The 24114-nt window shown below is 32.7% G+C and overlaps 5 protein-coding genes across 5 annotated transcripts; 4 read left to right on the top strand and 1 right to left on the bottom strand.

Annotated features, from left to right (window-relative positions):
• The first annotated feature begins 628 nt into the window (after window positions 1-628).
• LOC106386438 (26S proteasome non-ATPase regulatory subunit 13 homolog A) lies at window positions 629-2807 on the top strand. The gene is made up of 6 exons (XM_013826290.3): window positions 629-901; window positions 1015-1461; window positions 1652-1732; window positions 1877-2073; window positions 2145-2244; window positions 2494-2807. Exons 1-6 carry the CDS (start codon window positions 752-754, stop codon window positions 2677-2679), a joined length of 1161 nt encoding a protein of 386 aa, XP_013681744.2. The 5' UTR covers window positions 629-751; the 3' UTR covers window positions 2680-2807.
• A 969-nt stretch (window positions 2808-3776) lies between these two features.
• Window positions 3777-5124, top strand: BNAANNG05700D. Its single transcript, XM_013825068.3, has 2 exons — window positions 3777-4386; window positions 4701-5124. The coding sequence occupies exons 1-2, from the start codon at window positions 3874-3876 to the stop codon at window positions 4869-4871; spliced, it is 684 nt and encodes a 227-aa protein (XP_013680522.2). The 5' UTR covers window positions 3777-3873; the 3' UTR covers window positions 4872-5124.
• A 1613-nt stretch (window positions 5125-6737) lies between these two features.
• On the top strand, window positions 6738-8879 carry LOC106386441 (GDSL esterase/lipase At5g45670). The gene is made up of 5 exons (XM_013826294.3): window positions 6738-7061; window positions 7163-7287; window positions 7767-8012; window positions 8107-8362; window positions 8452-8879. Exons 1-5 carry the CDS (start codon window positions 6833-6835, stop codon window positions 8673-8675), a joined length of 1080 nt encoding a protein of 359 aa, XP_013681748.2. The 5' UTR covers window positions 6738-6832; the 3' UTR covers window positions 8676-8879.
• A 1849-nt stretch (window positions 8880-10728) lies between these two features.
• Window positions 10729-12191, bottom strand: LOC106386443 (oil body-associated protein 2A). The gene is made up of 4 exons (XM_013826296.3): window positions 11879-12191; window positions 11561-11643; window positions 11336-11450; window positions 10729-11196 (listed from the first exon to the last, which is right to left on the bottom strand). Exons 1-4 carry the CDS (start codon window positions 12162-12164, stop codon window positions 10940-10942), a joined length of 741 nt encoding a protein of 246 aa, XP_013681750.2. The 5' UTR covers window positions 12165-12191; the 3' UTR covers window positions 10729-10939.
• Window positions 12192-14031: 1840 nt separating this feature from the next.
• LOC106385113 (CTD nuclear envelope phosphatase 1) lies at window positions 14032-15055 on the top strand. The gene has a single exon (XM_013825069.3). It carries the CDS (start codon window positions 14083-14085, stop codon window positions 14914-14916), a length of 834 nt encoding a protein of 277 aa, XP_013680523.1. The 5' UTR covers window positions 14032-14082; the 3' UTR covers window positions 14917-15055.
• Window positions 15056-24114: the final 9059 nt, after the last annotated feature.

Here is a 24114-nt window from a genome sequence, read left to right as displayed (position 1 = left end):
TAAAACTCCGTTTTACAGATTATTTAAAATAAAACAGAGAGTAGAGATGAAGTTTAGAGAATTATTTTGATAAACAGATTGTCAAACAATCAATTTGTAATTTAAAAAAAAGAATTAAAATGTAAAACACTGAAGTTGTTGAACTATTTGATCCGAAGCAATACATAATAATTTATTTTCTTAAATATTATATTATGGTAAATTTTAAATTTTTGAAAATATACATTATATATTATACATTACTAAATTTGTAGAGAAATAACATAAAATAGTTTTCTAATTGGTCTAGAATTAGAATTTAGTTTTTAAAAATGATGGTTAAGATTATTTAAAGAATAAAATTCAATAATTTTATTTTTAATATTTTTTAAAAAATTATGTATTTATATTAAATATATTATTCATTAGTGATAACTTGCTCATTCTATTTAATAAATTATATTTTGGTTGTTTGTTTTTTTTGTGAGCCTTTGGTTAATTTCTTTTGTGAGCAACTTTGGTTACAAATTTCTTTTTGTAGGCTTTTCAGAAGATTTGCCCAAAAAAATATGATATAACCGGGATTTATTGGTTTAAGTTGCAAATTCCATAAACAAAGAGTAAAATTGCAACCAAAACCATTTGTTTGAAGATTATTATTTATTTTCACAAAACCCTTTTCTTTTTCTTTACGCACAGCTCTGATATAAGATTGAATCCACCACAACACTACGTCTTCATCTTCTTCTGCGAAGCGAAATCATTTTCCGTCATGGCAGCTCTTCAATACTTGGAATCTCTGAAAAGCTCTCACCCAGAGCTCAACGAATGGTACGATTCCCTATCAGATCTGTATCAGAAAAAGCTATGGCATCAGCTCACCCTCAAGCTCGAGCAGTTCATCGCTCTCTCCGTCTTTCAGGTACTCTTTCTCTTTCGTTCCGTAGTGTTCCCTATCGATCTAGCGTTCATAGATCTAGCGATCAGCTAGGGTTTATCCGATTTAGGGTTTTTAGATTTTGTAATTAATTACAGGCTGGAGATGCGTTGATACAGTTCTACCACAACTTCATCACCGACTTCGAGACGAAGATCAACCTCCTCAAGCTCGCGCACTTCGCTGTGGTGGTCTCACGTCAGTACTCTGAGAAAGAAGCTGCGGTTAGCTATCTTGAAGGCGTGATTGAGAAGCTTAAAGCTACTAAGGAGCCTCGGATCACTGAACCTATCGTTTACATTGAGACGCAAAAGGCTTTGTTCAAGCTTGAGCAAGGTGATCAGAAGGAGTGCAAGAAGGTCTTGGACGATGCGAAGACCTCTCTTGATAGCATGACTGATATTGATCCTTCCGTGTATGCTAACTTCTACTGGGTGTCTTCTCAGTACCATAAGTGCCGTCAGGAGTTCTCTGATTTCTACAAAAGTGCTCTGCTTTATCTCGCGTATACCTCTGTGGAGGCGCTCTCAGACTCGTTTAAGCTGGTGTGTTCTTGTAATCGTGCTTATATCTTGTTCTAATGTTTTGGATAAGAAGATTTGCCAACCGTAGTAGCTTTACTGTATTCACCAGTCAAATTGCTAAATTCATTTCTGCGAAAGAAGTGCTTACTACTGTAGCTTCCCTGTATTCACCGGTGAAGTTGCTAAATTCATATCGTATTATGTCTTTCAGGATTTGGCTTTCGATTTGTCACTTTCAGCTCTACTTGGAGAGAACATCTACAACTTTGGAGAGCTCTTGGCCCATCCCATTGTAAGTTCTCCTTCGTATAAGCTACTACACACTATTCCTTGTATATTAGAGGTTTCTTGTTGATCTCTTGTTGCTCGGGGAACATAGAGAACAGCTTCTAACTCTCATGTAGAGGGTATCTTACAAGTATTTCGTTTATGACAGTTGAAAAGTCTTCTTGGAACAAATGTGGAATGGCTTTACCACATTCTCCAAGCATTCAACCATGGTGACTTAGTTCAGTATCAAGAACTGTGCCGTGTGCACCATGCATCCTTGATTGCCCAGCCAGCTCTGGTTGAGAATGAGAAGAAACTATTGGAGAAGATCAACATTCTCTGTCTGATCGAGATCATCTTCAGGTAACTTTCTCTCTACGCATTGTAGTATCTCCCAAAATTTGATATAAATAAAAAATCTCTCTCTATTGCAGCCGACCTGCTGAAGATAGGACCATTCCTTTGACTGTCATTGCTGAGCGTACTAAACTTTCCATTGAAGATGTTGAGCACCTTCTCATGAAGAGTCTTTCTGTAAGTAGTTTCTTCTCGTCTCTTTTTCCCTCGTTTCGTGCAGTTACCATTTGCATTTTGCTATGGGCAAGGAGGAGAGTTTTGTCTAATGACTAACATAGTAATCATCCCTAGTTTAGGAACTGCATAGGAAACATCATTATATAGTCTTTCCAATGTTTAACAAAGGGCTAGGAACATTCCTGACGTATCGAAATAGAAGGATGGTGTTTTGTGTATGCTTATGAGTCTGTGGAATTCTTGATTCAGGTGCATCTGATTGAGGGGATTATAGATCAAGTGAATGGAACAGTTTACATCTCATGGGCGCAACCGAGAGTGTTGGGGATTCCACAGATCAAGTCTTTGAGGGATCAATTGGACAGTTGGGTCGACAAAGTCCACACCACTTTGCTATCTGTTGAAGCTGAGACACCAGATCTTGTTGCGGCATAAGAAAAACCTACCTTTTTTTTCCTTTTAGAGCTGCTGATTATAACTCTATTTCTGGGATAAGATGCGAGAATATTAGCGATTGCAGTGTTTGAAGTTACAGTTGCTTTGGATTATTGTTCCATTTTCAAGTTTCTCCTTTTTTTTAACCCGTTTTAGCTATAATATTACAAAAAGACGATCACTGTTGGGGGTTACTGATTGGTCCTTATCCCCTTGCTTACTCAATTGCCTTTCGAAGGATAGTTTGTCCCAGTGAGCTCATTCTGCGACAATGAATGTGATAAGTACCCGAACTTTATCAGAATGTGTTAAGCATCGATTGTGCATCCCACATGGTGCATCCCGTTTCTGATATTCCTAGGTCTATGGTTATTATATTTATTGCCGACATGATCGATGAGAAGATTATGACACCAAAGAATGTGAATTGGGTGAACATGATCATCGTGTTTGATACAGAAACACAAACCCAGGCGTTAAGTTGGGTCCGCTCAAGTAATGCTGGGAAGTGGGTCAACCCGGTTTGACCCGCCCGCTGCCGGTTGAGTCATTCTTTTGATTCAAAAGTTTGATCATAACCCGCAAGAAGAAAATATTACATTCGAAAAATATATAAAAAAAAAAGTGTCAAATCATGAATTAAAAATTCCAGCTAAAAAATCAGTGTTCATCATATTTTTATATCTTTTATTTAAAAAATAGTTTTTTAGCTTTTCTAAGTTAAAATCTAAGACAAGCTAACAATCATCCCTTAGACGAAACTAAAAACCCTAGACTGAGGTTAATCATAGTCTTATATCTTTTATTTAAGAGATGGTTTTGGTTTTTTTAATTAAAATTTAAAAAAAACTAAGAAACGTTTCTTAGACAAAGTTAAAAACTCCAGAAACTGAAGTTAGTCATAATCTTATATCTCTTATTTAAAAAACGGTTCTTAATTTTTCTTAATTAAAATCTAAGAAAAGTTAAGAACCGTCTCTTACCCGAAACTAAGAATCGTTAATCATGGTCTAAGTTAGACTACAAAAATAAATAAAGGGAGATTATCATTCGGATTGAATCGTGATATATCATTATAAACCGGTAAAACCAAGTCAAACCGGGAAGTAATCCACGTCAGCCGCACGATTATTCACTGCTTCATCTGTCGAGTCTCGACGTTGACATTTGACTTAAAAGTCAAAACTGAAATCGATGGCCGGAATAAACTCTTCGCCGGCAACGATCAAGCTCTTCTCCGTTCTACTTCTCCTTCTCACAATCTCACCCCCACCACCCATTTTCGCTAAAGCCTTCTCCTTCCCATTCACCTCCTTCTCCCAATACAAAACCCTAATCTCAACCTCACGATCCCTCCTCCTCCGCGTCGCGAACCTTCGCGCCTCCCGCGGAGACGCGTCGGGGTCGTCTCGGGTACGCGCAATGGCTGAGGAGATCGATCGTGGGTTGGGGATAGGGTTCCTGAGCAGAGCGTGGTCCGTTGGGTGGGATTACGTGTGGAACTACGCTTGGAGAAAGGGTGGGATCGACTACGGTGAGGTGTACGGTACGATCGGTGATCTCAACGAGCTTATGAGTATTGTTACGGAGTTCAATCGAGCTGAATCGAACGCTCAGAAAGCGAGCTCTGTTGCCAGGAGTTATGGCAAAGCTCTTCGTGTCTCGAAGCAGTTGCTTCGTCGTCTCCTTAGAATCTTTGGCAAATCGGTATGGATTCAAGAACCCTTTTTAGAAAAGATCGATCTTTTAGATTCATTACACTCTAAAGGTTGATACTTTAATCATAAAGAAAGTGACTTTAAGTGATAACTCGCTTAGTTGTTGTTCTGTTAAGAGTAGGTAAGTGTAAGAGTTGTTTCTTCTGGAAGATTCATAAAAGTTGTTTCTTGAAAGAAAGAAAAAAAAAAGGTTGTTTCTTGATCTGATTTAATCCATCAAACGGACAGTTTTGCTATTGAAGTTAGTCTTTTGGCCTAGAGGTTGAAAAAGGTTGTGTGCATTGTTGTGTAATGAATTGGTAGGGTGCATTGAGGGAGTTTTGGGAGATGGTGCAAGCTGAAGTAGTAGATGGAGAGTTATTACATGACTGTCTTGAAGTGGGAAGTAGCGATGTTAAGAGTTTGCTTCAAATAGCGAAAGACATGGCTCTACAATACTTTTCTTCTACAAGCCGTTCCTCGGATGAGTTATAGCTACAGAGATGAAGAGTTTTCATGTACGTATCTTCTTTTTGTTGTAAACAATATTATTAGTAGATTATACGTTTTTTTCTGCTTTGAATCTGAGTTCTTTCCATCGTGTTTTTTTCATGGAATGTGACTTGTTTGCCATGTTGTATAGACGTAGGCATTAAGCCAAAATCTTCTGGGAAATTCGCCAAAACCGTTTTGTTCGGTACATTTTTTTTGCTAGATAAGTTAAAGAGATTCGTAGACTTGAACCACGGTTTGTTCGTCTGTAGTATGTGTGTAAGAGATTCTTTAGACTAGTAACTCGGTTTGTTCGTAAGAGATTAGTTATATATGTTTAAGAGATTAATAGAATAGTAAGTCAAGGTTCGTCTCCATTGCATCCATTATAGTTTCATCAATTTAACCCATTTTATATTACTGAAAAAGTCGAGGTCGTTACAAAGGATTTTTGAAAACACACAAGTCTATCGATATCTAAAGCCCTTGTAGGTATCCAACATATCATTTGATTGGTTAGTTCGCTCCATTCATAGTGAGTGAATATTTTATTGATAAAACAACTGAAAACTCTCAGTGTTTTATGGCTCCCATTGCTGGATTTTTGACACTAGAGTATTGGTAGAGTTCATAAATACAACAACCATGTGGTTGGTGAATGGTGGAATAGATCTGAAAACTCAGTGATATTTCTTTCTTTGGACATGTTTGCTTTTTATAACTAATTTGCTCTGTCACAACCAAATCTATTGATGAACGTCATCATCAATTTCTCTAGTACCAAAACTTATTAGATTTCTCTTTCCCTCGTCTTATTAAGTTATTTTGGGTGTAGCTGCTTGAATCAGAAAGTTTGAATCTTGGTTTGATAAATTGTATTGGGTCCCGAAGTAGATTTTGCAGTTTAAGAAACACTGCAAAGCAGCAGAACAAATGAGAATTTATTACTTTCAACTACTCAACATTTAGTTCTTATGGTCATGTTATGATAATCATCTACATCATCATGACATGGAACTCACTCTCTGTCTTTTTCATTAAATGTTCACTTCCATCCTAACACATGGCATATCCTCTACATCATTCTTCAACCGTTGATTCGACCAAGCCAGGTTGATATTAGCAGTTAGATTTGAGTATTGTTGAGAAAGAGGGACCATGTGTGGACCGGACCCTTCATTTCATGTTGCCATGTTTGTTACATTATGCCATTTTCATGTCAAGATTTAGTCATGTTGCTTTTTTTTTTTTCCAAAGGCAGTGTGCTAGAATAAGGCAAGCAAAGATGAGTTGTATACTTTTTTGAAGAGGTTATTCAGTTATTGTCTAGTGGTTAGTGACTATATTGGTCGAGATTAGAGATCAAACTTTGATATGTAACACATGTTGAAACTGTTTTTGAATAGGAGAATATGAAGGAATGAATATGGATTTAAGCTCCACGTTGCAAAAGACTTCTTTGAAGTTATAACAAAGAACAGAAGAAGAGTGATCCGAGTGTTAGTTGAACACAAGTGTCTTTAGTTTTCATGCCGAGACAAGTTTTGTAACTTTCTCGAGACTTTTAGAAAAGTCAAGAGCTCAAACTCCAAAGCACAGCATTAAAATCGAACCGGTCACGTTGCAAGTTGGTCACAGTAAAGAAAATTTAAACATCGACAGAGAGTATTAACTCTACTCCACCATCTTTCGTTATGTCTCTAGATCGTGGATCCACCACACTCTAAATTATTTCACATATATAAACACACATTCATTTACTCTTCTTTTCACATTTACACATCCAAACATCATCGCCGCGTGGACATTTAATGCTTCCTCAACCGTTAAAAACTTTATAAAATAACGTTTTCTCGTTCTCTTCATTTTCTCCAAACCGTATTATATAAACCCACTTCTCGTTCTTCACATTATCAAACCATCTCTCTTTCTTCTTCCTTTTGGTAGTTTTGTGTTAGAGAGAGATGGCGAAAATGTGTTTAATGATGATTATAGTTGCTGTGGCCATTACTATGGTTGCTAGTGATCCAATTGCACCGTGTTACTTCATATTTGGTGACTCTTTGGTTGATAACGGCAACAATAATCAGCTTAATTCACTAGCTAGAGCCAATTACTTTCCTTATGGTATTGATTTCTCTCAAGGTCCAACCGGTCGGTTTAGCAACGGCAAAACTACTGTCGATGTTATCAGTAAGTCTAACTAACTACATATTTTCCTTTGCTTTTCCACTCCTTTTATCACTTTAAACACACAAAGAAGGTAACTAATGTGCCCTGTTTCGTTTGGGTAGCTGAGCTTTTGGGTTTTGACGACTACATTACACCATATGCCGCCGCTAGAGGAGAAGATATCCTCCGTGGAGTCAACTATGCTTCTGCTGCTGCCGGAATCCGAGAAGAAACCGGTAGACAATTGGTAAATTTATAAATTATAATCATTTCAGTTAGAGACTAGCTTTCTATTATTTGGTTTGGATCCGTTATTTATTTTCGTTTTTTTCTTTTGAATTTATGACCAAACTATAATTTGATTTCTGGTTCGGTTAAATTTGGTTTAAGATCTAGATTTGGTTTCTTTTTGGATAAAAGTACCTCAAAGTATTATACATAAATCATATCTTCATCAATATCGATTAGGTTTGACACTTTAATCTCATTAAATATTATTTTTACGTACGTGGATCTGTATTTGAAAGATGACTTTTGGTATATTTGGTTTGGTTTAATTACACTAAATTTTGTTTCGGTTTTGTTCGGTAAAATATGGAACCAATTGGTTTCTTTTGTTAAACACTTCTAAAACAACCAGATTTGTGTGTGTTTGGTCACGAGAGAAGAAACAACTTGTTCTAAGAGTTTCTAAAACATTTACCTTGTGTTGTGTTATGTCTTCAGGGAGGTAGAATCGCATTTGCAGGTCAAGTAGCAAATCACGTGAACACGGTGTCACAAGTAGTGAACATACTCGGCGATGAGGACCAAGCCTCCAGTTACCTCAGCAAATGCATTTACTCTATCGGCTTAGGCAGTAACGATTACCTCAACAACTACTTCATGCCCACTTTTTACTCTACCGGTAACCAATTCTCGCCTGAATCCTATAGCGACGATCTCATTGCCCGTTACACCGAGCAACTCCGGGTTCGTAACACACTCCCTTAAGTTCTATATTCTCAACTTCTTCTGTGAGTGAGGCTGAAGTATTCGATGTTTTTTTTGGTTTCTAACGGAGCAGATATTGTACAATAATGGCGCAAGGAAGTTTGCGTTGATAGGAGTCGGTGCTATTGGCTGCAGCCCGAACGAGCTAGCTCAGAACAGTAGAGATGGGAGAACATGTGACGAAAGGATCAACTCTGCGAACAGAATCTTCAACAGCAAGCTCATATCAATAGTCGACAGTTTTAACCAAAACACTCCTGATGCTAAGTTCACTTACATCAACGCATACGGCATCTTCCAAGACATCGTTACAAACCCTGCTCGCTACGGTATTAAACCAGTCTTCAAAACTGTTATCAAAGTATAATAACATTCTTTTTCATGATCATTTTCTAAATTTGTTTGTTTGTGTTTGTAGGGTTTACAGTGACAAATGCAGGGTGTTGCGGAGTTGGGAGGAACAATGGGCAGATAACTTGTCTTCCTGGTCAAGCCCCATGTTTGAATAGGAATGAGTATGTGTTTTGGGATGCCTTTCATCCCGGTGAAGCTGCGAATGTTATCATTGGAACAAGATCGTTTAGGCGAGAAGCTGCTTCTGATGCTCATCCTTATGATATTCAGCAGCTAGCAGCTCTCTAAGCTGAGAGTGACAGAAAGATAAAGAAACTTGTTGTTTTTGCTTGTATAAGTGTTTTGATAATGGTTACTGAGTTTGGACTCGTGAAGAAAAAGTGATGTCCTATATGGTTTGATGTGATAAGTGTTTATGTAATGATTTGGAGTTAGAGTTTCATCTTTTATGTTTTATTTACTCTATTATAAATTTGATTCTTTCGTTTCTTATGTATTAGTCTTTTGCGCAATGTGTTTAAACTTAAGAAAGTGAAACCAAACAATAGGCTAAAATCAGCAATAGGATGAAATCTATAACTCTTTAAACACATTTGTTAAAATCAATGGAACAACAAATGGAATGAAACTAATAAGAATCTCATATTGTCAACTTTCTTGTTTTGTTCATATTAGGCCTCTAATGTTGAGAATGAGCTGAAAATAAAGCCTATTTTGCGTGGTTCCTTTGTTTACCAGCAGGGATGACTAAGAATCCAAAGATGTCAATTCTTATACAAATCTTTTATTATCTCCTTCAGAATATTTTTTGCTGGATAGAGAAGATATTGAGCTCCTTATGATTTACTGTTGGGTCATGTTCTCCTCCAATTCAGCAAAGAAAATGCAGATATCTTGTTGTTAACCAAGGCAGATGCTATTAACTTGAAAAGCAAACAAAAAGTTTCTGATCATGAGTTAGAGTTTTGTTCAATCAACTTCTTGTTACTATCAGGTACACAACCTCAACTACTGATCTACCTATTAAATCATGGGTAACAAAAAATCCCTATATATTCTCATAGTTGTACAACAAACTATAACAAAACATTGATTAATTAATCCAGTAAATGTAAAAATTCATTTGTTCTTTTTTAATTTCTAATTAATATCTCAACTACGTTATCTCATCAACACGTATTTCATAGAAATTTTCATGCCCATAAACAACTATTTAATACTTTCAAAACCGAATCTGAAATTTTGATGGACCGACCAGAAAAACTCTATGATGATAATGATCAACAATTGATCATTGTTGCGTAGAAATTTCTGTTTCTGATGAAGAGTAAAAGTTTAATGTTATCCGGAGCTGATAGTTCTACTGTTAAAGCGTTTTTTTAAATGGTAGAAGTGTAGGTTTGAGTCTCGGTGGTTGCGGAGAGTAGATAAACAATCGGTTCTTGTCCCTGCCTAAACAAATCAATAGATTTAGACTCATAACTTCTTGAATTAAAAAAAATCACAGAAAATAAAATTATATTTTTATCTGTGATAAACAATGGGTTTATGATTTATGCTTTAGAGTTTAAGATTTAGGATTGGAGTTTAGGATTTATGGTTTAGAATTTTGGATTTAAGATTTAAAATTTTGGATTTAGAATTTAAGATTTAGAATTTTGAATTTAGAATTTGGGTTTAAATTATAGATTTTAGGTTTAGGGTTTAGATTTTAAATTTTTAGAGTTTTAGGTTTTGCAGAATAACATCGGCGTTATTTTTTTCAGCCATTTATTTTTTAATTTTATTTTATTTTTAACTAATCTTACATGGTATTTTAGTTGGTTATAAAATGTGAGGTGAATTTAACTATTTACGGCAAACCTAAATTTTCTTCATCTAGGCCACTGTTTTTCAAGGTAACAAGACATTGGAATAAATTTAAGGAAGGTCTGATCGAATCATTGACAAAAAATCAAGTTATTTTGTTTCAATATTATAATTATTATGGTATCATCGTTGACTTGTTTCTGAACTAGTTTTTGTCTTGGTTTGTTCTCTTCAGGTGGGAAACGGACACTGAAGATTCAAACTGGCATATGGTGATTCAGGCGCAGGTTGCAAAGGATGTAAATTGAGAAGGAAAATATGCTAAAGTGTACATTACTAAATTTTTTGTTCAATATCTTTTTGATAAATTAGTGAAACCTAATACACTGCGAAGGCTCATGTCTTATCCCTCCATCTTCGGTTCTTCTCTTTGACATTTGAGGTAATAGTTAAAGCTGGATAGAGCTTTTCGTTTTGTATTTGCCTCTGTGAGCCATCATCTTGTTTCTTCATTCTTGTACAAAAATACTAATATGTTAAACCGGTATTTTATATACGTACGAAGCTTATAGTTTCTCAGACGAAAGAAAATGACACGAAGAAAACAAACAAACAACCTCCACAATGATGTAGTAATGCCCTAGCATTACACATCATTATTTATAACTTACATTATATACTTAAACGGTCCACATAGTACATACGAACATTATATATTATTGTTCGTTAAACACCAACTTATATTACGGGAACGGAGCACACTTCTTCATATCCGTCTCGATTATATCGACAGCAAACCCTTTTCCATGATGAACCCAGTAATCAGCCATCGGGTTCTTCCTCTCCAATCCTACAATCTCAGTTCGAGATGTCTTCAATGATTCCGTCGAGATACCATATTCGTCGTCTCGTTTCTTCAGTAGCCCTGGCTTGATCTTCCCCATGTTCACGTCTTGTGGTGACATCATTAGTGCTGGCGCACCTAGTGGCAATTTATCCCCTGGGAACAAAAGTAGATCATCAAGAGCGCGATTTGAAAATATTCAATCTACTCAACAGATTTCTACTAGATATACAGATTCCATATTTGTCACACAAAGAAAACGTCGACATAAGAATACGAAGAGCTAATTAGTTACCACGATCGGTCTGCCAAGTGCACCAAAACTTTCCATAAGTTTTGGCAATATTTTGAAGTTCTGGCTTGGCTACAAGCTCAGGGACCCTTGGAGTCATTAGAAGACCTGTTTGGATCTACAATAACAAATAATACAGTCAAGCTTTTGCATGGATTGACATCTCAGTCTACGTCAATAATCATATAAGATTTGAGTTATTTAGTTAAAACATATAGAGAAATTTACCTCATAGTCATGAGAATGCCAAAGCTTCTGCTCTTCCGAGGAAAGGCTCTCAAATAACCTCTCGGACACAATATACTCGATCCCTGAGAGATGTAATCACAACAAGTACATGCACAAATCACAATCATAATCATAATAAGACAGTCAAAATTTCTAAATTCTTGTTTCAGATAAGATAACTCATGCCTCTTCAAACATAATTTCGCATGCATATAGAACCATTCAAATGAACGAGTAACTATACGAGTTCAAGATTATTTTGTTTAAAACGAAAATACTAGAGAAAAAAAATTAATATGTGTAAATTAAGATACGGACCGATGAGGTGGGTCTTAGCGGAGTCGCAGTCGTAAACAGCACACTGAAGAAAGTCTTCGTTGACACGATGAACATAGAAATGGACTTCGATTTGACGGCTAGGATCGTGACCGTAACAAGCAAAGGAACACATATGAAGACTCATCTGTTTGATTGGTTTCAAAGATTGAAGCATCGCAGCTCCTTTGTCAATCATCATCGTCTTCATCGTAGTCGGATCTCCCGGAGGTATGTCTCCTCCATCACGTGCCGGATACGGTCCCGGAAGCTCATCGCTCGACGCCATTTGATCTGTATAATACAAATTTTTATGTATCTTTTCATCTTGGTTTTATATTGGTGGGATGTAAGTGTGTTGGTGTCATTGTTTGCATGAGAAAAATGCGATGTGGACAGCTTGGAGGGGACACGTCATCGGAGTTTAGTGGTGATGTGGCAAGAATAGGCTAGCTGTGAGATTGAGCTGACACGTGAATGATGCTCTTGATGGGGATGAGGCTATTGACACTTGGCACTATTAATTCGATTATGACTAATGTTATAAAATGAGATGCTTGAATTAGACTCAAATCTCGTTTTGGTATGTTCTCAGGTCTTTTTTATGTCGTCAACTTTTGTCTATCCAGGTTTTGGGAAAATGGTTTGTTTCTCAATGAATTAATTGTTTCCAGTTTTTTCATACACGAACTTTTAAATTATACCAAACTTTTGTGGAAAAACTAGATTTGGACTTGTTTTGCTTAAGTTCTGAGCTATGTTTCAACCTTTGGATTGTGTAGTGGTTAGTTACTCGTCTTTATGTTGTTTCTGGATCTATTCGCAGTGTTGTTAAAATGAGAGATATCGATTCTTCTCGATATCATAGTAAAACCTCCTTTCGAAAATGGATCATATTTAGTTTTGATGAAACTGATTCTATGTTTAGTTTTGATGAAACTGATTCCGCTTCCATTGTCCCTTTTGTTTGGTCTGTGTGTTTTGTTTTGGTGTTTTGGGATGTGAACTAACAATCCCAGTTATCTATATAATTTGTACTTGGTAGTTTAAGTTTGTTCAACAATAGTTTACTGAAGCTAATTGGAGCAACATTGATTAAGACAATTGAAGAAGAAAACATATTTAAACTATGAGAATTATTGTCGTGATTTTGTTGAAGGTTTTAGAAATCCGTCTGATATTGTTGGAACAAAAACACATAATTCACCTTATTTTTAAAATAAAGTTAGTTCGGTATTGCTAATGAATTATCAATCATGTCTGATTTTACTATTTTCTAGTGTGGAAAGACCGTTAGTTTTTCATTATTATCATCATATTTTTCTGTGATGTAATATGTTGCAAATCAGTTTCAATAAAACAATGATAAAAAGATGTAAAATAAATGCAAACAATTGTTTCATTATAAAAGGACAAAAATATCCATAAATGTTCATCTAGAATTCCTAAACTAAAATGACTATGTTAAACAATCCTCAAAATATAACTTATTATATAACACACTTTTTTAGAATGACTGCTTGTTGAGTTATGGTTTGGCCATTTTGATCCAAACTTAGGTTTAAACATAAAACTCTTTGTCAAATTTGAAAATATATTAATTGAAATATGTATCATTAGCAGTCAAATTAATAACATAATTAATCAACGACTTTTTTTTCACTTAATTAAGTTTTAAGAGATTTATTTATAAGTGGGCTAGATTATTTTGTTTCTATGAGTTGAAATATTTATCTATTTTATAGTATGAGTTATATATTCCAAGTGTAAAATGTTAATACCAACTAATCATTGGCAATTTTCGATCAAAATAAATATAGTTTAATTTGTTGAACTTATGCAGTAATAATTAACAAAAACAAATCAAGTTACGATTTCCAGTATCATAATGTACCATTACAGAAATTTATGAGTCTATTTGCATTATTTTGTCTATTCTCTACCATCTATATATAATATTTTTCTTAATTTGGGGAAATTAATATAGAACTCACAACGGTAATAATACAACGTAAACACCGTGTTGTGTTGTAGGTCCAAACTTAAAAAAAAAAAAAAAGTCACTCCTTTCCCAAACTAGCTTCGGACCGAACCTAAAAACAACCACATGACCGTTACACCAGGCCTAATTTAAATACCACCATCACTCTCCTCTTCTTTATCTCTGTCCTAAATCTCACAAACTCATCTCTCTCTTTGTTTCTTCAATGGCGACGAAACTCATCATAAAGAAATCAGCGATACCAATCAACCGTCACCAACGAAGCTGCTTCCGCCGTCACCGGAAAACTCAAATCGGATGCACATCGCCGGCGGCGACCGCCGTCATCGCCTCCATCAACAAATCGATTTACAGATGTCAACGAAGCATTCTCTGCTTATTCTCACGCGTCGACGGTCGTCTAGGAACCAGAGGATTCAAAATCCTCAAATCTCACGGATCCGCTCACAATCTCAAAACTCCTTATTCCTTGATTCACGATAGATCCGGCAAATCCTTCGACGAGACGAAGAAGACGATCGTGTTAGACCTAGACGAAACGCTTATCCACTCGTCGATGGAGAAACCCGAAGTTCCGTACGATTTCGTGGTGAGGCCCGAGATAGACGGTCAGATCTTAACCTTCTTCGTGATCAAACGGCCAGGAGTGGATGACTTCTTGAAGAAGGTAGGAGAGAAGTACCAGATCGTTGTTTTCACGGCGGGGCTGAGAGAGTACGCTTCTTTGGTGCTGGATAAGTTGGATCCGGAGCGGCGCGTGATCTCGCGGAGCTTTTATAGGGACGCGTGTAGCGAGATCGATGGGAGGTTGGTGAAGGATTTAGGGTTTGTGATGAGAGATTTGAGGCGCGTGGTGATTGTTGATGATAATCCGAACGCTTACGCGCTTCAGCCAGAGAATGCGTTTCCGATCAAACCGTTCAACGATGATTTGAGCGATGTTGAGCTAAAGAAGGTCGGTGAGTTTTTTGATGGAGATTGTGAGAAGTGTGAAGACATGAGAGTTGCTCTGAAGGAGTTTGTCGGAAGAGAGGAATGATTTTTGGTTAAGTTGATTAGTTGATTTGATTAATTAGAGGATTTGATTATGAAAGGCATTGAACCAATAGCTTTGTTTGTTCAATTGTCTTGTGTAAAACCTCCTCGTTTGAAAAAAGCAATTTGTTCATTTGTTTTGATTAGTGTTTTCTCCGTGGCTGAACAAAAGGAGGTCTAATGAAGGTTTTGAAATTTAAATTATGGATGGAAATTAAAAATGTGTCTTTATGAGGCTTTTATCGTTGAATTTAAAGCTCACTCCCACCTTTCCTAACCAAAACATATGAGATGGTAGATGATTTCTTCATATATACTTATGTAAAGTCTTTTGCCTTTCGTCTCCTCTCTTTGATGATACTTCCTAGGCTTAAACCTTTTGCGTGTTTTGCATAGAGTTGTAGAAAAATCGATCCAGACAAATGGGAGTTCGCTAATGATGATTTCGTTAGAGGCCAACCTTACCTTATGAAGAACATCCATAGACGCAAACCTGTTCACACCCACTCCTTACAACCTCAGTATATGATTATGATTGAAAGATGAACCAAAGTATATGTATGTTATCTATATGTTTAAACATTAAAAAATTGACAAGCATCCTACATCACGAAATAAAGAAAATATAAAATCTGAAACTCTTTCTTTTAACCTCAGAGTGATATATGTTCATATATACTCAAACGTTAATATTACAATCAATTATTAGGCTTATCACATGTTAGACTGTACTTTTGGTTTTTGTTAGTAAGTTGATATACAACCACCAAAATATATGTTGCTGACAACAACAATATTCAGTAGTTTATTAGTTGGAATTTAAATACTTGTATAAATTCTTTTTATGTCTTTATTTCTATATTACAAGAATTCTAATTTAATTATTTATAAATAATTATCCTAAACAATTAATAACTTCATGCATCAAGAAAAATGTAACTTACGAATTTTAATGAAGTAAAAACCGTCACAAGCAAAGTTATTTCTCAACAATAAATGTTTAATATTGATTATTCATATATATAAATAGGGTTATCATCGTTTATTCAAACCAGATCATAAATTTAAAAGCTATTTTCTTATTCTATACTGAGAAAAATCAAACATTAACTCTCCATATAGCCAAAAAACTATGGCCAAGCTTAACATTATTATGGTGTCTTTTGTTGTTCTAGTTGTGGCGAATTTATGTATTCCTTCATTAGCCGTAGAAGAAAATGAACCCAAAAAGTTATGGGATCAATGTGTTGTTAAAATCAGTCCAAAGTGTGCGCTCAATATCATTTCTCAAGTTTTTGGTAATGGAGTTGTATCCATTCCTTGTTGCCAGGAGCTTGTACAAGAAGGAAAAGAGTGTCATGACACCCTTGTCAAATATATCGCGGATAGACCTAGTTTAATTGGAAACGAATCCAAATATTTACAGAAAAGAGATGAAGTATGGACTCATTGTGTGTCTGTTTCAAAAGCGTTGTCACCGGCTTAATTATATAATGACATAATTATATGTAATTTTGATAAAATAATTTGTATTTGCATACAATTTTAAAATAAAATCATTTATATATTCACGAGATATTTAATACTTATCGTCTTGTGTTGCGTGTTTTCTTTACCATTATTTCATTCAATTCTCACTTTGAATACCAAATAAAAAGGTGTAGTCCGAAAAAAAAATTATTCAAAATTTTTTTGTACTCACAATTTTAATTAACTTAAACAGAAAAATATCGAAACACACATTTTATTTGTATTCACAAGACTCTACCCTTTCACGACAACATAAGATCGCAACGGACTTATTACATTTGAAATATCTCTTGCAATTGATCGCACAACGATTTCCATTTAAAATTTTGGAGTTTACAAAAAAATTGCATATGTTTTTTTAATCAATTCATTAAAAAATATTTTGAATTATGATTGAAAGATGAACCAGAGTATATGTATGTTATCTATATGTGACAAGCATCCTACATCACGAAATAAAGAAAATATAAAATATGAAACTCTTTCTTTTAACTCCAGAGTGATATATGTTCATATATACTCAAACGTTAATATTACAATCAATTATTAGGCTTATCACATGTTAGACTGTACTTTTGGTTTTTGTTAGTAAGTTGATATACAACCACCAAAATATATGTTGCTGACAACAACAATATTCAGTAGTTTATTAGTTGGAATTTAAATACTTGTATAAATTCTTTTTGTGTCTTTATTTCTATATTACAAGAATTCTAATTTAATTGTTTACAAATAATTATCCTAAACAATTAATAACTTCATGCATCAATAAAAATGTAACTTACAAATTTTAATGAACTAAAAACCGTCACAAGCAAAGTTATTTCTCAACAATAAATGTTTAATATTGATTATTCATATATATAAATAGGGTTATCATCGTTTATTCAAACCAGAACAAAAATTTAAAAGCTATTTTCTTATTCTATATTGAGGAAAATCAAACATTAACTCCTCATATAGCCAAAAAACCATGGCCAAGCTTAACATTATTATGGTGTCTTTTGTTGTTCTAGTTGTGGCGAATTCATGTATTCCTTCATTAGCCGTAGAAGAAAATGAACCCAAAAAGTTATGGGATCAATGTGTTGTTAAAATCAGTCCAAAGTGTGCGCTCAATATCATTTCTCAAATTTTTGGTAATGGAGTTGTATCCATTCCTTGTTGCCAGGAGCTTGTACAAGAAGGAAAAGAGTGTCATGACACCCTTGTCAAATATATCGCGGATAGACCTAGTTTAATTGGAAACGAATCCAAATATTTACAGAAAAGAGATGAAGTATGGACTCATTATGTGTCTGTTTCAAAAGCGTTGTCACCGGCTTAATTATATAATGACATAATTATATTTAATTTTGATAAAATAATTTGTATTTGCACACAATTTTAAAATAAAATCATTTATATATTCACGAGATATTTAATTCTTATCGTCTTGTGTTGCGTGTTTTCTTTACCAATATTTCATTCAATTCTCACTTTGAATACCAAATAAAAAGGTGTAGTCCAAAAAAAAAAGTATTCAAAATTTTTTGTACTCACAATTTTAATTAACTTAAACAGAAAAATATCAAAACACACATTTTATTTGTAATCACAAGACTCTAGCCTTTCACGACAACATAAGATCGCAACAGACTTATTACATTTAAAATATCTCTTGCAATTGATCGCACAACGATTTCCATTTAAAATTTTGGAGTTTACAAAAAATTTGCATATGTTTTTTTAATCAATTCATTAAAAAATATTTTGGATTATGATTGAAAGATGAACCAAAGTATATGTATGTTATCTATATGTTTAAACATTAAAAAATTGACAAGCATCCTACATCACGAAATAAAGAAAATATAAAATCTGAAACTCTTTCTTTTAACCCCAGAGTGATATATGTTCATATATACTCAAACGTTAATATTACAATCAATTATTAGGCTTATCACATGTTAGACTGTACTTTTGGTTTTTGTTAGTAAGTTGATATACAACCACCAAAATATATGTTGCTGACAACAACAATATTCAGTAGTTTATTAGTTGGAATTTAAATACTTGTATAAATTCTTTATTTGTCTTTATTTCTATATTACAAGAATTCTAATTTAATTATTTATAAATAATTATCCTAAACAATTAATAACTTCATGCATCAAGAAAAATGTAACTTACAAATTTTAATGAACTAAAAACCGTCACAAGCAAAGTTATTTCTCAACAATAAATGTTTAATATTGATTATTCATTAATATAAATAGGGTTATCATCGTTTATTCAAACCAGATCATAAATTTAAAAGCTATTTTCATATTCTATATTGAGAAAAATCAAACATTAACTCCCCATATAGCCAAAAAACCATGGCCAAGCTTAACATTATTATGGTGTCTTTTGTTGTTCTAGTTGTGGCGAATTCATGTATTCCTTCATTAGCCGTAGAAGAAAATGAACCCAAAAAGTTATGGGATCAATGTGTCGTTAAAATCAGTCCAAAGTGTGCACTCAATATCATTTCTCAAGTTTTTGGTAATGGAGTTGTATCCATTCCTTGTTGCCAGGAGCTTGTACAAGAAGGAAAAGAGTGTCATGACACCCTTGTCAAATATATCGCGGATAGACCTAGTTTAATTGGAAACGAATCCAAATATTTACAGAAAAGAGATGAAGTATGGGCTCATTGTGTGTCTGTTTCAAAAGCATTGTCACCGGCTTAATTAAATAATGACATAATTATATGTAATTTTGATAAAATAATTTGTATTTGCATACAATTTTAAAATAAAATCATTTATATAATGACGAGATATTTAATACTTATCGTCTTGTGTTGCGTGTTTTCTTTACCATTATTTCATTCAATTCTCACTTTGAATACCAAATAAAAAGGTGTAGTCCAAAAAAAGAATTATTCAAAAAAATTTTGTACTCACAATTTTAATTAACTTAAACAGAAAAATAACAAAACACACATTTTATTTGTAATCACAAGACTCTAGCCTTTCACGACAACATAAGATCGCAACAGACTTATTACATTTAAAATATCTCTTGCAATTGATCGCACAACGATTTCCATTTAAAATTTTGGAGTTTACAAAAAATGTGCATATGTTTTTTTAATCAATTCATTAAAAAATATTTTGGATTATGATTGAAAGATGAACCAAAGTATATGTATGTTATCTATATGTTTCAACATTAAAAAATTGACAAGCATCCTATATCACGAAATAAAGAAAATATAAAATCTGAAATTCTTTCTTTTAACCCCAGAGTGATATATGTTCATATATACTCAAACGTTAATATTACAATCAATTATTAGGCTTATCACATGTTAGACTGTACTTTTGGTTTTCGTTAGTAAGTTGATATACAACCACCAAAATATATGTTGCTGACAACAACAATATTCAGTAGTTTATTAGTTGGAATTTAAATACTTGTATAAATTCTTTATTTGTCTTTATTTCTATATTACAATAATTCTAATTTAATTATTTATAAATAATTATCCTAAACAATTAATAACTTCATGCATCAAGAAAAATGTAACTTACAAATTTTAATGAACTAAAAACCGTCACAAGCAAAGTTATGTCTCAACAATAAATGTTTAATATTGATTATTCATTAATATAAATAGGGTTATCATCGTTTATTCAAACCAGATCATAAATTTAAAAGCTATTTTCATATTCTATATTGAGAAAAATCAAACATTAACTCCCCATACAGCCAAAAAACCATGGCTAAGCTTAACATTATTATGGTGTCTTTTGTTGTTCTAGTTGTGGCGAATTCATGTATTCCTTCATTAGCCGTAGAAGAAAATGAACCCAAAAAGTTATGGGATCAATGTGTTGTTAAAATCAGTCCAAAGTGTGCACTCAATATCATTTCTCAAGTTTTTGGTAATGGAGTTGTATCCATTCCTTGTTGCCAGAAGCTTGTACAAGAAGGAAAAGAGTGTCATGACACCCTTGTCAAATATATCGCGGATAGACCTAGTTTAATTAGAAACGAATCCAAATATTTACAGAAAAGAGATGAAGTATGGGCTCATTGTGTGTCTGTTTCAAAAGCATTGTCACCGGCTTAATTAAATAATGACATAATTATATGTAATTTTGATAAAATAATTTGTATTTGCATACAATTTTAAAATAAAATCATTTATATATTCACGAGATATTTAATACTTATCGTCTTGTGTTGTGTGTTTTCTTTACCATTATTTCATTCAATTCTCACTTTGAATACCAAATAAAAAGGTGTAGTCCGAAAAAAAAAATTATTCTAAATTTTTTTGTACTCACAATTTTAATTAACTAAACAGAAAAATATCAAAACACACATTTTATTTGTAATCACAAGACTCTAGCCTTTCACGACAACATAAGATCGCAACAGGCTTATTATATTTAAAATATCTCTTGCAATTGATAGCACAACGATTTCCATTTAAAATTTTGCAGTTTACAAAAAATTTGCATATGTTTTTTTAATCAATTCATTAAAAAATATTTTGAATTATGATTGAAAGATGAACCAAAGTATATGTATGTTATCTATATGTTTAAACATTAAAAAATTGACAAACATCCTACATCACGAAATAAAGAAAATATAAAATCTGAAACTCTTTCTTTTAACCCAGAGTGATATATGTTCATATATACTCAAACGTTAATATTACAATCAATTTTTAGGCTTATCACATGTTAGACTGTACTTTTGGTTTTCGTTAGTAAGTTGATATACAACCACCAAAATATATGTTGCTGACAAAACAATATTCAGTAGTTTATTAGTTGGAATTTAAATACTTGTATAAATTCTTTTTGTGTCTTTATTTCTATATTTGACGAATTCTAATTTAATTGTTTATAAATAATTATCCTAAACAATTAATAACTTCATGCATCAAGAAAAATGTAACTTACAAATTTTAATGAACTAAAAACCGTCACAAGCAAAGTTATTTCTCAATATTCAGTAGTTTATTAGTTGGAATTTAAATACTTGTATAAATTCTTTTTGTGTCTTTATTTCAATATTACAAGAATGCGAATTTAATTGTTTATAAATGATTATCCTAAACAGTTATTAACTTCATCAAAAAAAAATGTAACTTAAAACCTTCAAAAGCAAAGTTATTTCTCAACAATAAATGTTTAATATTGATTATTCATATCTATAAATAGGGTTATCATCGTTTATTCAAACCATATCATAAATTTAAAAGCTATTTTCTTATTCTATATTGAGAAAAATTAAACATTAACTCTCCATATAGCCAAAAAAACCATGGCCAAGCTTAACATTATTATGGTGTCTTTTGTTGTTCTAGTTGTGGCGAGTACATGTATTCCTTCATTAGCCGTAGAAGAAAATGAACCCAAAAAGTTATGGGATCAATGTGTTGTTAAAATCAGTCCAAAGTGTGCGCTCAATATCATTTCTCAAGTTTTTGGCAATGGAGTTGTATCCATTCCTTGTTGCCAGGAGCTTGTACAAGAAGGAAAAGACTGTCATGACACCCTTATCAAATATATCGCGGATAGACCTAGTTTAATTGGAAATGAATCCAAATATTTACAGAAAAGAGATGAAGTATGGGCTCATTGTGTGTCTGTTTCAAAAGCGTTATCACCGGCTTAATTATAGTATGACGTAATTATATGTAATTTTGATAAAATAATTTGTTTTTTATATAAGTTTAAAATAAAATCATTTATATATTCATGAAATATTTAATACTTTTCGCCTTGTGTTGCATGTTTTCTTTACCATTATTTCATTATATTCTCACTTTTGAATACCAAATAAAAAGGCGTAATCCCAAATTAAAAAAAAAAACTTATTTGAAATTTTTATGTACTCACAATTTTAATTAACTTAAATAGCATAATATGAAAACACATATTTTATTTGAAATCATAAGACTCTAGCCTTTCACGACAACAAAAGATCGCAACAGGCTTATTACATTTAAGATATCTCTTGTAATTGGTCGCACAACGTTTTCCATTAAAAAAATTGGAGTTTACAAAACAATTTACATATGTTTTTTTAATAAAATCATAAAAAATTATATGAATTATAATCGAAAGATGAACCAAAGTATATATATATATATATATATATATATATATATGTTTTCTATATGTTTAATATGAAACACATAAGTTTTTTGCGAAATATATCTTGTAATTAAACTATTATGTAAGTTATAAACAGATAAAATTTAATTTCGCAAGCTTAACTTTGAAACAATGTTTTCATTTTTATTTTGGTTTTTTTATTAAAGAAATTATTATACAGATTTTACATATTATTTTTGTATGAAGAATTGATATTTGTAAGTGTTTATCCTAATGGAATCATGTTTAACTCATAACCATCTCTGCATAATGAAATTATGAAATGGAAAATATAAAATTATTAACAAGCATCCTACATCACGAAATAAAGAAAATATAAAATCTGAAACTCTTTCTTTTAACCCCAGAGTGATATATGTCCATATATACTCAAACATTAATATTACAATCATTTTTGAGACTTATCACATGTTAGACTGTACTTTTAGTTTTTGTTAGTAAGTTGATATACAACCACCAAAATATATGTTGCTGACAACAACAATATTCAGTAGTTTATTAGTTGGAATTTAAATACCTGTATAAATTCTTTTTGTGTCTTTATTTCTATATTACAAGAATGCTAATTTAATTGTTTATAAATGATTATCCTAAACAGTTAGTAACTTCATCAGGAAAAATGTAACTTAACAAATATTAATGAAGTAAAAACTTTCAAAATCAAAGTTATTTCTCAACAATAAATGTTAATATTGATTATTCATATCTATAAATAGGGTTATCATAGTTTATTTAAACCAGATCATGAATTTAAAAGCTATTTTCTTATTCTATATTGAGAAAAATTAAACATTAACTTTCCATATAGCCAGAAAAACCATGACCAAGCTTAACATTATTATGGTGTCTTTTGTTGTTCTAGTTGTGGCGAGTACATGTATTCCTTCATTAGCCGTAGAAGAAAATGAACCCAAAAAGTTATGGGATCAATGTGTTATTAAAATCAGTCCAAAGTGTGCGCTCAATATCATTTCTCAAGTTTTTGGCAATGGAGTTGTATCCATTCCTTGTTGCCAGGAGCTTGTACAAGAAGGAAAAGAGTGTCATGACACCCTTATCAAATATATCGCGGATAGACCTAGTTTAATTGGAAATGAATCCAAATATTTACAGAAAAGAGATGAAGTATGGGCTCATTGTGTGTCTGTTTCAAAAGCGTTATCACCGGCTTAATTATATTATGACGTAATTATATGTAATTTTGATAAAATAATTTGTTTTTTCATAAAAGTTTAAAATAAAATCATTTATATATTAATGAGATATTTAATACTTTTCGCCTTGTGTTGCATGTTTTCTTTACCATTATTTCATTATATTCTCACTTTTGAATACCAAATAAAAAGGTGTAATCCCAAATTAAAAAAAAAAACTTATTTGAAATTTTTATGTACTCACAATTTTAATTAACTTAAATAGCATAATATGGAAACACATATTTTATTTGAAATCATAAGACTCTAGCCTTTCACGACAACAAAAGATCAAAACAGGCTTATTACATT

Source organism: Brassica napus, chromosome A6, assembly GCF_020379485.1.
Source record: "Brassica napus cultivar Da-Ae chromosome A6, Da-Ae, whole genome shotgun sequence".
NCBI classification, from domain to species: Eukaryota; Viridiplantae; Streptophyta; class Magnoliopsida; order Brassicales; family Brassicaceae; genus Brassica; species Brassica napus.
Note: the sequence above shows the minus strand (reverse complement) of the source record. Positions and strands in the feature narration are given on the sequence as shown.

Coding starts and splice junctions, on each gene's coding strand:
- LOC106386438 (XM_013826290.3), top strand. CDS start 752: ATGGCAGCTCTTCAATACTTGGAATCTCTGAAAAGCTCTCACCCAGAG. Junction 2,074..2,144: donor CTGATCGAGATCATCTTCAG/GTAACTTTCTCT, acceptor TCTCTATTGCAG/CCGACCTGCTGAAGATAGGA. Junction 2,245..2,493: donor TTCTCATGAAGAGTCTTTCT/GTAAGTAGTTTC, acceptor TTCTTGATTCAG/GTGCATCTGATTGAGGGGAT.
- LOC106386443 (XM_013826296.3), bottom strand. CDS start 12,164: ATGGCGTCGAGCGATGAGCTTCCGGGACCGTATCCGGCACGTGATGGA. Junction 11,451..11,560: donor GGCATTCTCATGACTATGAG/GTAAATTTCTCT, acceptor TTGTTATTGTAG/ATCCAAACAGGTCTTCTAAT. Junction 11,197..11,335: donor CACTTGGCAGACCGATCGTG/GTAACTAATTAG, acceptor TTTTGTTCCCAG/GGGATAAATTGCCACTAGGT.
- LOC106386441 (XM_013826294.3), top strand. CDS start 6,833: ATGGCGAAAATGTGTTTAATGATGATTATAGTTGCTGTGGCCATTACT. Junction 7,288..7,766: donor AAGAAACCGGTAGACAATTG/GTAAATTTATAA, acceptor TTATGTCTTCAG/GGAGGTAGAATCGCATTTGC. Junction 8,013..8,106: donor GTTACACCGAGCAACTCCGG/GTTCGTAACACA, acceptor CTAACGGAGCAG/ATATTGTACAATAATGGCGC.
- LOC106385113 (XM_013825069.3), top strand. CDS start 14,083: ATGGCGACGAAACTCATCATAAAGAAATCAGCGATACCAATCAACCGT.
- BNAANNG05700D (XM_013825068.3), top strand. CDS start 3,874: ATGGCCGGAATAAACTCTTCGCCGGCAACGATCAAGCTCTTCTCCGTT. Junction 4,387..4,700: donor TTAGAATCTTTGGCAAATCG/GTATGGATTCAA, acceptor ATGAATTGGTAG/GGTGCATTGAGGGAGTTTTG.